Genomic DNA, 14328 nt, shown 5'->3' on the forward strand with positions numbered 1-14328 from the left:
TGGGGATGGAGAGGAGATTCGACATCAAGGGGCCGAGAGGGGCTGAGGAACCAGCACAGGAGCTGGGAGAATTCACATCCCCGGCACCCCGGCCGCTGCCCGCAAGATGAGTGCAGGTCCCTGGGCCATGCACACCGTCCTGGGCCTCTGCAGTGCTGCCGAGAGAATGAAAGAGTGACTGTAGCCCTGACCCTAATCGGAGACCCCAGCGAGAGGCCTTCTGAAGGAGGGACCAATGTGCTTCCAGGTTGGAAGCTCTCTGAACTCAAGTCAGCAACGGAGCTAAGTGGCCACTAAGGTTCCGGGGCACAAGGCCTCACGTGCCTGTTACATCACACGCAGGGCAGTGCTGCAGGCCAGCGAGGACTGCTGCTTCCTTGACGCTAGGAACTCACACTGACTTCAGTTGACTCTGTGAATAAGGAGGGGTGTACGGAAACAAGGATTGATCCTCTTTTGCTTACTGGAATCTTTTAATCATTTTCAGCTTTGAATTAGGAGCGATTTCAAGCAGCTTTCATTCTGAGGAGTTTCAGAGCCATCTTTTCTGCAAATCCCAGAACAACCCTCGTCATTCAGATCAACTCAGGTGCTGATTCTGAAAAGCGCACTGGAGCTGCCATGGGCCAGCCCGGCGACGACATGGTCTCTGCGGTGACTGTGATGCCACAGGCTCAGTGCCAACGCGAAGGGAGCTCGTGATGCAGAACCTGTAAAGCACGGGTGGGGCTGTGTCCACAGTCAGGTGGGAAGACAGTCTTAGTATCAAAGGCTCTTTCAGTTACCACTGAACACAAACACCAAGCCCCTCGAGAGAGCAAAGTTAAAGCTGACCCCAAGTCACTGTGGAAAGTACCGGAGGATCACAGGGGAGGCTGCCTCACACTCGGGGCTCTGTTCCCTCCTCTGCAAAATGCGCTGTTCTGAGGATTCAATAAACCGGTCCCTCTGAAGCACACAGCCGTGCTCAGGGAGGGGAGACAGGGTTACTGTGCTCAAGGCAGCTGTGGAGGGGGTCCCAGTGGGCTCCCCTTCAAGCTGGATGAGCCACACAGACACCCAGACGTGTCCCTGACTGCCAGACTGTCCGAGGTGCAGCAGGACTTGGAGCCCCTCTGCGGACCGATGGCAAGTGGCCTCCTGGATTCCACCGCAGTGAGTGGCAGTGCCAGGCTGGGCCCCGCCCGTCCAGACTCCACCAGTGCCTCCCAGCAGGTGGTCTGCACCTGCAGCCGGGCTTTGAGCAAATGCTCACTTGCTCCCGCTTGCATGATCTGTCCTCGACCACAGTGTCCTTCCTCCCAGCCTGTGAAGCACAGGCTGGGAAATTGCAGACTAGGTGTGTTTGTGTGAGGAGATGCAGGGGTCTATCCCTCCCTCTTATTCAGATGGACATGAGCTCAGCGACTTGTCCTGACGTCCAGTAGCACCCACACACCTGCCCTGGCTCCGAAAGACACAGTCAGGAGTATGCAGATGGCTGGTGCTGTCACTGAGTCACCCCTTTTCCATTCTGGTCATGAAAGCAGCATAGGAAAGCCAGCAGTGAAAGGGGTAAAAGATCACTGAACAAGAGCTTCTTTTTTTTAAAATTTTAATTAATTAATTAATTAATTTATCCATTTTTGGCTGTGTTGGGTCTTCGTTTCTGTGCTAGGGCTTTCTCTAGTTGTGGCAAGCGGGGGCCACTCTTCATCACGGTGCGCGGGCCTCTCACTATCGCGGCCTCTCTTGTTGCGGAGCACAGGCTCCAGACGCGCAGGCTCAGTAGTTGTGGCTCACGGGCCTAGTTGCTCCGCGGCATGTGGGATCTTCCCAGACCAGGGCTCGAACCCGTGTCCCCTGCATTGGCAGGCAGATTCTCAACCACTGCGCCACCAGGGAAGCCCCCAAGAGCTTCTTTGTGTCCTTCAAAAAGCTTAAGCCACATTGCCCTAAAGGAAAGACGTATCAGCTTAGATGTTTCTCACAGATCAGAGCAGGTGGGCAGGGGCGGCCTTGGAGGTCATCAAAGAACGTGGGTGAAGAGCTGACGGTCTGAGAACCGCTGTCAGCTCACGGACGGGGTTTCTTCTCGTTCCTCCACTGGACTGCGTGCGTTGGAAAACGCGGGGCAGGTGGAGGGACACGAAGGCCGAGGTGGAGGGAAGGAAGGCCCGGCACCACTCTGCTGCTCTGTCCCGTTCAGACGAACCTCTCCTTTAAGGGCTGGTGGGTCATCACGGGTTTCTGTGCACACACACGGACACGTCGGCATGCACACAGATACACGGGCGAGAGCACGTGCACACTCATGCAGGCATGGGCACAGAAAAACACGGGCGAGCGCAGAGGAACACATAAACACACAGGTGTGCACACAGGTAGACATGCACTTAGTTGTATGACTGTGTGTACATAAAAACACACACGGGCACGTACACAGGCACAGACACATGGGAGAGCACAAAGATGCACACAGCTGCACACATGGGCTTGCTGGTCAGAAGGCATCCGTCAACCCCCTGCCGGGTTTTTTTACTCAATCTCTCTCTGCCTCTGTTTCCCCAGCTATGGGTCAATGACACCGGCCCTCATCAAATGGGCTGTAAAGACAGAAAGTATGTGACAATCTAAAGCTCTGAAACACGGAAGGTGCGTTCTAATTTGAAAGCATGTAGACTTTCAAGCCCCCGCTGGCGATTTCTTATCGCCCGCCATCAGCCCCTGGGGATGGCCACGCTCTGGCCACGGTCCAGGCGGCCTCTTCCGGGCTCAGGTGGGGCCTGGCAGGGAGCCTCTGCCCTCTGTCCTTCCCTGTCTTCTGGGGCGGCCTAACCCTGGCTGTATCGGACACGTGTGCCCCATCTCCCCGTCTGCCAACACACGGCTCGCACACAATCATCAGCAATGAGTACTGTGAGATACTCTGAAATCCCGTTTAAAGATGGGAGTTTGTGGAAAGAACAGAGCGGCCGCTCCGTCCTCCTGGACAGCGAAGCCGTCGACGCAGACTCTCGTGACCGCTGTGAAGTCAGAACGACTGCTGGGTGGTCGCAGCCAGCGGGTGAGATGTGAGTGCGGACAGCTGTGGGGATGGGGGCGTCTGGACCCTGATGTTGGCCACTGAGACCTCATGCCCACCCCTGGGACGTGGGCATGACTCTGGGGTCCCTAGAGGTCAGCTGTCTCTCGCCGTTGCAGCACTGTGTTTGCGAAGTGCCGTGGGCGCTCCAGGAAGTTGACACCCCCATCAGCAAAGCTGGTGCTTTCACCAGGCTCTCGTGCGGCTGGAAACACCAAGGACCGTGGTGCCAGAGAAGGGTCTGCAAGGTGCGCTTCTGTAGGCATCAAGGCCATGACCCCGCTGGTCCAGCCTGATGTTCCCTGGGCTCTGGGAGGAACCTCAAGCTCTTTCTGCAGAGAGCCCTCTCCCACGGAAGTCGGGGGACGGCCTTGACCCCGGCACCTGCACAGGTGGCTCAGCTGAATGACCTTTACAGCGCTGGGCGGGCAGGTGGGGCTGCGCGGGGAGTCCTCACTGCCTCATGCGCTGTCCCCGTCCCCAAACCCAGAGCCCCCCAGGGCCAGGCGACCCCATCTCTGGTACACTGTGTACCTTTAAGAAATGTTTTCAATTTTCCTTTAGATCTTTCGCTGATTTTACTATTCCTGTTAGTGTACCCCAATTCTTTACTTTGAAAACTTAAGATCAACATGTTAATCTGACAGAATTTTAAAGCCGCCTCAGGGAAAAGAGAAAACTTACCGCAAAGCTGTGGTTGGCAGTTCCCTTCCTGCCGTTGGGGTTTCTCTGTGTCAGGGATCCGCGGGACACAGATTTCCGATCGAAGGAGTCATCATCTTTGTCTTTGAGGAAAACAGGAGCGGGGTTGCTTATTAATCACAAACTTACCCCAAACAAGTGTCTTTGCTTCCTAAGAAATTTTAAAAGGAGCATAAAAACAAATGTGCCGTCCAGGACGAAGCTGATGTCCTCGTCACCACCAAGACATCAAGGCAGGCTAATTACGTCCTGTGCTCTGTGTAAGAAGGTGGGGTGCTGTGCACCATTATCAGGACGATTTACATCGCAGGACAAGGAAACCACCGCTGCCACCACCATCAACACCCTTAGGTGCTTCAGGCAGCAAATTCCAGGTATCCAGACACCACGTCACTGCAACGGTCCCTGAGGGTGGTCAGAGGGCACTGGAGTGTCTTTCGGGCATCAGTGGCATGACGTGCCGGGTCCCACGGGTTACGTAGAAATATGGGGCCCCACTTGGCCATTTCCACGCCCCTGAGCTCACCTCCCAGGCCTGGGGGACGAGGGAAGCAGGTGACTCTTACCTTGACTTTTGGGGTAATTACCGAGCTTTCCCCTCACAAGATAGGGTGCAGCCACAACCTGGAAGAAAGAAGCCGTCTCTGGGCGTCAGTACCTTGTTCTAATTGTTAGGAACACTGGGAGCTAGGTTTGGATTTCTCATCATTCCTGCAGATTCAGATTAATCAGGGCAACTGTCATCTGTTCCCGGGCAATATCTGAACTTTTAACAATATTAAAATGCACGCCATCAATAAATTAAGCAACAAATGCTGGGATATAAAAGAGCTGCTTAGCTTTCGGAGAACTGCAACTTTGGGTGGGTACAGTGGAAAAAGCACAAATTTCAGCCCCACAGACGAGTTCCAATCCTGTCGCTACCCTTACCACCGTTGACAGGGACGACGTACATATTCTCTCTGAACTATCTCCTCATCTGGAAAATGGGCCAGCAGCCCCTTTATAGGATGTTGGAAGATTAACTGTACCTAATACATTCTCAGCCCCCACGGCTGCCGGGCCCCCCACCTTTCTTTGCCTCTCCCTTTCCTGTTGCTCACCTCTCTACTCTGGGCTAATTCATTCGCTGTTTTGCCTCTTCAGGGGGGGAAGCGAGAGCAAAACGGCCTGACTCCCTGGAAGTCCTGCCAATGCCTGGCCCCCTGGGATTCAGCCTGGCTGGTTTTGTGGGCTGTACCAGGAGGCTGGCTGCAGACGCCTTCAGGCTGGGCTTCCCGGGACAGGTCAGGGAGGACCACAGCCCCGAGAAGAGGGTCGGGGTAGGGCTGGGAGGCCTGCCTGAGACCGTCTGTCGCTGGTCTGTGTGGTCTCAATCCAGTAAGTCTACCTCCCCGACCCTCAGGCTCCTCATCGGTGCAACAGGGGCGATATCCACACCTGCTTACCAGGTTTTTTGAACATCAAATGGAAGGATGGAAAAAAAATACCGTTTTTAACTATGAAGAGCTACCCACGGCTGTTGTCATGAGAAGCACAAATGACTAGATGCTCGTTATAGCTCACAAGGGGCGCATCAGGCAGCAGGGAGGACCTGGAGCAGACACCCCGCTCTGTGGGCCCCTGGGACGGGCACTGCCACCTGCACCCCAGTCACACCCCGAAACCCAGGAGCTCCTGCTCCCTCCCAGGCCGCCCCTCCCCCCGGCCCTGCAGCCCTTAACGGCGTCACCGTCTTCCTGATCAGCAGGCTGTGGGGTGTCCCACCCATACCCCACATCCACCCTTGTGCCGTTTCATGCACACCGGCTCCCGTGCTTCGCTCCCACGGCCAGGACCCGCGGCTCCCAGGGGAGGCCTGTCCCCAGGCCCTGGAGCCTGCTGTGCCTGTGAACGTTCGTCACCCAGGACAGGGGGGCGTGGGGGGCAGTACATGCCCAGCACCTGGCCCCTGTGATGCGCACTGTCTCCAGGGCTCTGTGTTACTCTCAGCCCGTGACCCTGCCTGGGGTCTGCCCGCCTCCTTCCCCTCTGCCCTCTGTCCCACCCTCCCACTCCCTTGCTGGGCTGTCCTGGATTTTCCCCGACAAACACCCTATGGGGAGGCCAGCCTGTGAGACTTGCCGGGCTCTTAAAGTCCCAACGTTTCAGCTCCACCACCCCCCGGACTTGTCACGTTTCTGGAAAAGTCGGGCCAACCGTTTACCCGCTTCCAGCCTCTCGGGCTTGGATGGAGTAACACATACCTTGACCTCATCCGAAGGGTCTGCATTTGGATCCTTAGGACTCTGGCCAAACTTCCCAACAAGCCGGGGAAGAAATACCTGGAGAACAAGGAAGGAGCCTGTGCCTTATGACTGCTCATTTGACCTCCTGCCATAGGGCGGGCGAGCAGGACCCAGGGATGGTGTTCTCTTTAGTACTCGGTCTGCAAGGCCGGGATGGCACGTCAGCACCCACAGAGCACACACCGCTCCAGGGCTCTGCGCCCAGGGCTGCTGGGTTGTGCAAATTAAAGTACAGAACGCCCAGTTGGCTTTGAACTTCAGATAAACAATGATTAAATTTTTTTAGTATAAGTATGTCCCAGATACTGCATGGGGTATACTTATACTAGAAGATGACTTGTTGTGAATCTGAAATTCAGATTTGACGGGGCACCCGGCAGCCGCACCTGGGGCTCCCCTAAGAGCACTTATCATCCTTGTGCCACATTTTCTCACACTGTGATTCGTCTGGAGATTCCCGACTTGAATCGGGGAGAAGGATGTTGGTCTCAGGTCTCTGTCGTGGGCAGGTCCCCATCCTGCTACTCTGTCACACCCGCCTTGAAACAGCGCTTTTATTAAGCCCGCCAACACGAGGTGTTGTTCAGCTTGCTTCCTTTGGACTTTAAAGTGTGTGTGTGTGTGTGTGTGTGTGTGTGTGTGGACCACGTGGCTGTGTTTCCAATTCTCATGCAGGAGCTGAGGGTCCCCCCATATAGCACTCTTTTCCGTTAGACACTAGCAAATGAAAAGGAATCCCAGCACAGCCCAGGTCACTGATATCAGGAACGGGAGGCTGGCAGATTAAGGAGGAGGGCGGCGGCTGCCCCGGGGGACTCTCGCTGCCAGGCCCCGGGCTGCCCCGTGCTCCTGGCCAGGGCTCCAGGCACGACCCCCAGGGCCCTGCGGCCCCTCCACTCACCGGGAGGTTGGATTTCCTCCGGGGCTTTGCCGAGGTCCTCACAGTGAGCCCTGCAGCCTGCAAGGCTGCAATCCTGGACTCGATATCTGAAACCTGGGGGAACCACAGACAGACAGATGTCACTTGGATGTCCTTTCTCAACGTCACAGGACAGGAGGAGCAGCTGCCCCCGATTCACCGATTTCATCATGCTTCCCCTAAGATGGGTGACCTGCCCAGGGCCACTTCCTGGGCACCCCATTTTCATCCGTCTTCCATGGCTGTCGGGAGGGTCACCCCCAGGCAAGGGAGGGGCTCCATACATTTTCTGGGGGCTCATCCATGAGGGATGGAGGGAGGGGTAGTGACCGGGGGAGAGCTGAAGGCAGAAGCTTCTGGGAACAGGAACCGGGCCCCCTTCAGGTCCGTCCAGATCCCTCCGACGGCCCCAAACCCTTCTCATGGTCCTCGGGGCTCTCTGGAATCCGCCCTCCTCTCAGACACGCCCCTTCTCGCTCCCTCGGCTCCAGCACAGGGCTCCACTGCTGATGCCTGAACACGCCAAGTGTGACACCGCCTCGGGGCCTTCGCCTGGGTTGCCTTCTTGTATTTGTATTACCCCTTCCTGACCACCCCTCGGGGCCGCCCCATCTGAATGCTCCCTGGGGCTACCCTCTCCTCAGTCTCGTTGACTTGTTCTCTGTCCCCTCCCACTAAAAACATAAGCTCCACGAACGCAGGGGCTTGGTCTGAGGTGCTCATAGCTGCATCTTTTGTGTCTACACAGTGCCTGCCATACTTGGGATCCCGACTGAGAACTGTTTGCTCCACAAGAAGGAATAAATGAATGCAACGTTCTCAGGCTCACTTGCGCCCCCTAAGGTGCACGGCCTGGGGACGCGCCCCTTCTTCCTCGGGGACGGAAGGGCACTTGCTGAAGAGAACAGAAGCTGGAATGAATGGACACTGGGTGCTGGGTACCCCGCACTCGGACGGGCAGACCTCTTCTCCTCTGGGGTCACCAGGGGGAGGGCAGAGCAGAGCCCAATCACCTTGACTGTCTCTGGGAGACCCTGGCTCTGTCCTTTGACCTTTGCACACCACTAACACAGCTCCTACCCTAACTCAAGCCCGGGACCCAAGTTTACAGGACGACCCTCGGTCAGAGTCTGGTCCTGAGCCCCGGGGCTGTCCTAACATCTAAGCATGGTTCTGGAGAAGCCCTCCTCACGGGGCAGGGAGGGGTAAGTGTCAGCATCTTCCTTCCGTGGCTGAAAGCGCCGCCTGTCTCTTGCCAACCTAAAAGGGGAAAGGGCAGGGGTGGGGCGCAGGGGGTGGCGTGGAGGGGGATTCCCACGGCAAGCCCCAGGAGCCTGTCCCGGAGCCGACAACGTGGGCTCCTGCGTGTGAGCCCTGCGGGGGGCTGGCCGCCCTCGCCAGGCCTCCGGGGCCCCCACTCCCTATCTGGGGGAGACACCTGCTCCCGGGGCCGCCGGGGCTACCTCGCTCTCTGTCCGCTGCACCTCAGAGGCCGTGGCGGCCACTCTGTCCTCCAGCTGCGACAGCTCCTTGTCTGTGGTCCTGCTGGGCTGCACGGGGTCCTGGGGGGCCCAGGGCCCCTTCTCCCGGCTGGGCGTTTGGCCTGCAGCCGTGCACACCTAGGAGACGGAAGCGCCGCACGTGACCACCAGCAGGGGAGGCCGCAGGGCTCTCACCGACGCACGCCCCACCCTGAAGGTGCTCCTTTCGCTACGCCAGGAGCTGCTGGGCCAGCCGGACAGCCTGCGGTGGGGCGCCGTGTGCAGCTGGGGCCCGGCCGCTGGCTTAGGCACAAACTGCTGACCCCTGGCCCCGCCTCCGAGTGTGCTGTGCCGAGGTGGCTCAGGCAGCCTCACCTCCTGGGCGGCCCCGGGGAGGTGCTCGATGGGGGTGCTGCCGCCCGGCTCCGCCCCGTCACCCTCGCCCTCCTCCTCGGATGAGGCCCGCTGGTCACTGACGTGGCTGATCAAGTCCTCCAGTCTCCTCCTTAGGGCCACCTCTTCCACGTCGGCGTCTGTGGGCTTGCTGCCAGCGGGACACTGAAATGGACGAGCGGCTGCATCTCAGTGGGTCGGTCACCTGGAAGCACTGAGAGGAGAAGCAGGGCTCCAGAGAGCACCCCGCCCCCAGCACCGCCGGGGGCTTGGCTGGAGCTGCGGTCTCACCTACTCCCCGCACGAGCTCGGCCGAGGGGCCTGTGCTGCCCGTCTGCCAGAACCAGGCTCCGAAGGGTGGGATGTCCCTGGCGATCCTAGCAGCGCACAGGCCGTCTGAGACGCACCATGTCTGAACTTCTCTCTGTTCCCAAACTGGGTCCCCAAGCCATTTCCTAGGGTTTAAGCATCCTTACGGCGCCAAACCAAGACCTCAACCCGGACTGTCTGCATCTGCCAGTTGAGGCTACGGGGTGCTGACAAGTCTGTTCTCTGGGTTTTTCTCGGTTCCCCCGTGATAAGACCGAAGTACACGACGGCCGTGTGGCCTCAGCGTCACCCGAGGGCTCGGGGGTGGGTCCTGAACTTGCATAAGCGCAACGGCATTCATGCCCACTGTCCCTGTATGTCTGTGTACCAGGCTCTGTGTCCACGGTCTCTCCCACGAGCCTCCTGTCGGCTTTGCAAAGGGATCACACTCCCAGACACTGGTCCGGAGCCGACTGAGAAGTGTCCACAGTGTATCTGTGACTCTTGGAAAACTGCAAAGTTGTGTGACCCTCACAGTGATGTCTTCTACGACACGGTGAGCAGCACCCTTTACCACTCATCGCTTCCTGAATCTAGAGCCAGGGAAGTCTGTCACCCAGCGTGAACTTGGATGAGATTCATACAACCCGGAATATCTATTCATCGGCCTTGGCTGGTGAGAAACTCAGAGCTAAACGGTGCTCATTTCTGGAAATCTCTCCTCCAGAGTCTAGCTAGGCCTCTGTTTCTGGAAACTATTTTTCAGGGTTGTATTTTTTGGTCATAATTTTCTAAGTCTCTACGAGGGGGTGGGAGTCCCTCATTGATTCCAGCTCTTACGCTAACTCCACAGGTGGGGAAAGGATGCTCAGAGCCCCTCCTTTGCCCGGCCTCACTCAGTAAGCATCAGATCAGGGCCTGGACTGCAGTAAGCTCCGGCCGCCACCCCTTCCTGCACTCCGGCCAGCGGTTCACTGAGCAGCTATTTGTTTCGTCTGCCTGTGGACACGAGCTTTATGTGAAGGGATTTAGTGTGTTGGTTTCAAGAAGTGACCAGAGTCATGTGAAAAAACCAGAAAAATGGCCAAATTATCCCAACTGCTCTTTACAGCCCAGATAACTTGAGAGTGGGTAATGAGATTTAAAAGTTAAGGGCAGGGACTTCCCTGGTAGCAAAGTGGTTAAGAATCCACCTGCCAATGCAGGGGACATGGGTTCGATCCCTGGTCCGGGAAGATCCCACATACCGTGGAGCCACTAAGCCCGTGCGCCACAACTACTGAGCCTGCACTCTGGAGCCCACGAGCCACAACTACTGAGCCCGTGCGCCACAGCTACTGAAGCCCGCACACCTAGAGCCCGTGCTCCGCAACAAGAGAAGCCACCGCAATGAAAAGCCCACACACCGCAACGAAGAGGAGCCCCCACTCGCCGCAACTAGAGAAAACCTGTGCGCAGCAACGAAGACCCAACGCAGCCAAAAAAAAAAAATAGTTCAGGGCAGCTCCATCCTGTAGTGCTTGCTCAGGCCAGAGACCCTGGTGTCACCTGACCCCTCTCTTTCTCTTGTCCTGAATCCATCCCCGCTGGCTCTGCCTTCAACAGGTACCCAGGGTCCACCTCCCATCACCTCTGCTGCCCTGCCTGGTTCACCCGCCACCTTGTCCTGCCTGGACAATCCACCAGCCTCTTAACTGGCCTCCCGTTTCCACAGCCTGTTCTCAGTTTGTCAGGCAGAGAGCTCCCTGGGGGTCGGGGTGGGGGACATGAGCAGGGAGGCCGGTCGCTCATTCACTCACTGGCTGCCTCTCCTTCGGCCCACAAAGCAGACGTCAGAGTGTGAGGTGAGGGTCCCCCCAGGACCGCCTTCCGGGACTCTTAGACCCCCCTCCCTGTCCCTTCCTTCGGGGAGCGAGTCACCCGCTGACGCTGCTGATGGGAGGGGGGCTTCCGCACCACGATGTTACACCCACAGTGCCCGCTGGGCCGGCTTCCGGCCCCCTCGGCCCCGGGTGCTCCTGGCAAGCAGAGGGTAGTGCTGGCCATCACTTAATTTTCTCTGTGAATGGAACCAAGCAGCCTCGCAGACGAGTGCCGAGGGCTGGAGTGAGCCGACAGGGAAGCGGCATGTTTACTGGGATGCTTTTCTACAGGGTCCCAATTTCCTGAAGACGCTCAAAAATCAAATCTCCTCAGAGGCCACAATGGGTGAAGAGAACCCCTGTGATGATCGGAGGGTAGATTCTGTTGGGTCTGATGGGAATAAATCTTTCTCTCAGAGTAAATGGGGTTGAGAAACTTCAGAATCCCCTTGAGAAATGGGAACCTGACGCCACCCCAGGCAGGAGCTGATGAGGGTGTGGGGTGGAGATTTATGAACTGTTGTTAGAAGGTGGTGGTGTTTCTACTTGGTAAATAAAAAACCCACATATACAGACACACACACACACGCATGCGTGTCCAACACACATGTATGCATACAAACACATATACACGTGATGGCAGCTGGCCAGCACGACAGGTTACAGCTGGGGTGACCAAGGCATCTAAGTTTGAACCCCGAAAGTCCTATGTCCTGGGAACCCTTCGGTCCCTGGCGAAGAGGGGCGCTGGTTGCCCTGGTGATGCTGGTGGGGGAGAAGGAGGCCCAGAGGGGGATCTGGGTCAGCCTCCAGGACGGGGTGGGGGGGGAGGCAGCCCAGGGGCTGGGCGGCTGGGGGTGAGCCCTGGGGTCCTGCAGGCCACCGGGCCTGCGTGGGGGACACCTGCCACAGACTCAGGTGAGAGGGCCTGTCCTGAAAGCATCCTGAGGGGCAGAGGGCTTCTCCCAGACTGCGCAGGGGCGCTTCAGAGTGTGTTCCCAGCCGGCCACGGGCTCTGGAGTTCCTCTCCTGAGAGCCTGGGCCTGTTTCCTCAGCTAAAACCCGGGGACTGAAACTCTGTCTCTGGGTCAGCCTGGCCCTGCCGGCCCACAGAGGGTGTCAGACGAGGGCACCTCCTGTGGGCGAAGGTGGCTGTGGCTCTGGGGGTGCGTGGCTCCCACTGCCCACCCCAGCTGCCGGCGGAGCTGATCTCCAGGGCCCTCGGGCGCTGCAGGGAGGGGGCCGGGTGCTGGACCGGGGCCGTGGCTCAGGCAGACTCGGGGCAGGGCCTGGGCCTGAGCAGCGCCGCCCCTACGCCCGCAGCTACCCGGCTGTCTGTCTGTCTCTCAGACGCACATGCACTCGCATTAGACCAAGGGTTCTGTTCCATTCACTCCCCAGAAGGTGGCCCCAGTGCGCTGGGGGGTACGCCCTCACACACAGGGTGGGGAGGAGACCCCTGCCCGCTCTGACGGCCTGGACCCCCGGATACTGCAGGACCAAGCGAGGTCCCCGGGTCTTCGCTGCTCTGGCTTCCTAGCCCCTCTCTCGTCACATCCGCACCAAAGGCTGCACACCTGCGCCCCTCTGAGTTCTCCTGCACCTTTGGCTGGGTCCACAGATGCCCAGGCTGCAAGCATGGCAGACGGCAGGGGCCTGGACGGGGCAGACGCCCGCCCCCACCCTCAGCTGTACGGTGGAAACCCGCTCAGCTCTCTGAGCCCCAGGCATGAGCTCCCAATCGAGACTCTTCCTTGCAAAGCCCGTGTTGGTGCCTCAACCTCCCTTAACAAAGGGGCTTCAGCGGGTCAGCAGGCGGTCCCCGGCTGACATGTACTTGTTCCGCTCAGAGATCTGCAGCAGAGGGAGGGATTCAGTGGCCGGAGGGCAGAGCCACTCCGGCCAGCAGGACGCTGGCACCTACCACCTCGGGAGCACCAAATTCCCAAGCAGTGGAAGGAAAGGTCAGGCCACCATTCGTGATGTGCCCTGGGAAGGTAACTGTGAGGCCCATTTTCTGGCAACCAGGGTCCTGGAACGCCAAGCAAAAGCTGGGAGCGGTACCAGAAGCGGGGGCAGGGGGCGTTGGGGGGATGAATAAAGCAGGACAGGTGACACGTTCAGCGTCACGGCCGTGGCGCAGCCATCGTCACTGCTGAGCCTGAGCCGCACAGGAAGGTGTGAGTTGATTATGCCAGGCTGCTCAAAGTCAAGAGCGCCGGGTCACTGTGGGCCAGGAGGCCTGCCAGGTAACGACCTAAAAGTACGACTGGCTCATCCCTTGAGTCACCAGCTCTTGAGTCACCGGAGTCTATTAACTCCCAGGCCGGAAAATGAGAAAATCAATTCTACTGTTTTCTTCCAAGCCCAGCAGATGCATCTTGCCTGCCATTATCTCATCTGTGGTCCACCTTGTTTTAAAAGAGGGAGATGGCTCCAGCAGGCGGGCAGGATGCTTCTGCATTGTTCTGCAGGTAATTAGTTTCATCTTCACAGCACCGAGGGCTTTGAGTGGGCAAATCTGCCCGGAGAAGAACACAAGCTGAGAAACTTCAACACGAGGGTTTTGGCGGGAGTGGCCCCAGCCCTCGCCTTGAGTGGCTGCTGGTAATCGAGACCAGCTGTGGGCACACTCATGGCATCTGAGAGGCAGCGATCAATACCTGGGGGGGGGGGGGGAATGCTCCGCAGGTAGCCGTGTGTCCCTGGGGAGCGTGGTGGGCATGAACCCGTGGCCGGAGAATAAGAGCCGACCCAACCAGGGTCCGGCACCGGCACAGTGAAATATCACCTCCAGAGCGAAAGAGAAAGAAAAGCATCCCACGATGAGAACTCGGAAAGTTCTCGTCCTGATGGAGGAGGGGCAGGAGCTGGGGGCAGCACGGAGCCATGGAGAGACCACAGCCCTCGGAACGCGAGGGGAGCTGCAGGCGGGTGGTTTTCTCTGAGCAAGATCCTGTCCGCATGCCGCCAGGACAGCCTGGACACATCCTGGTTTTCCATCTGGGATCAAGAGCCGCTGGCCCCCTGCAGACACCCCCAGGGAACACCTGTCTCTCAGGTGCTCAGGAGCCCAAAGCTGCTCGTGCCCCTCCCTTCTGCCGAAAGCGGGAGCCGCTCTGTCCCGTGTGAGCTCCGTCCAGGTAAATTACACGCTATCTGGACACACGGACGGCAACTTGGAATGAACTTCTGGTGTTTTCAACTCGTTTGCAGCAAAACACAGATTTACAATTTAGGAATGCAGTACAGACAGAGGAGGAAAATGAGCTACTGTAATTTGGCACTGGTGAGGCTTTCGTGGGGAAAC

At 58.1% G+C, this 14328-nt stretch overlaps 1 protein-coding gene across 1 annotated transcript in view; it reads right to left on the reverse strand.

Annotated features, from left to right (window-relative positions):
• Positions 1–1633: 1633 nt before the first annotated feature.
• MLPH (melanophilin) overlaps positions 1634–14328 on the reverse strand; it is a 41076-nt gene continuing 28381 nt past the window's right edge. Inside the window, 8 exon segments of the mRNA XM_068543716.1 lie at positions 1634–2229; positions 3749–3849; positions 4333–4390; positions 6013–6090; positions 6956–7048; positions 8437–8592; positions 8830–9033; positions 9035–9061. Coding sequence (XP_068399817.1) covers positions 2185–2229; positions 3749–3849; positions 4333–4390; positions 6013–6090; positions 6956–7048; positions 8437–8592; positions 8830–9033; positions 9035–9061 — 762 coding nt within the window. The 3' untranslated portion in view covers positions 1634–2184.

This window comes from Eschrichtius robustus, chromosome 5, assembly GCF_028021215.1.
Source record: "Eschrichtius robustus isolate mEscRob2 chromosome 5, mEscRob2.pri, whole genome shotgun sequence".
NCBI classification, from domain to species: domain Eukaryota; kingdom Metazoa; phylum Chordata; class Mammalia; order Artiodactyla; family Eschrichtiidae; genus Eschrichtius; species Eschrichtius robustus.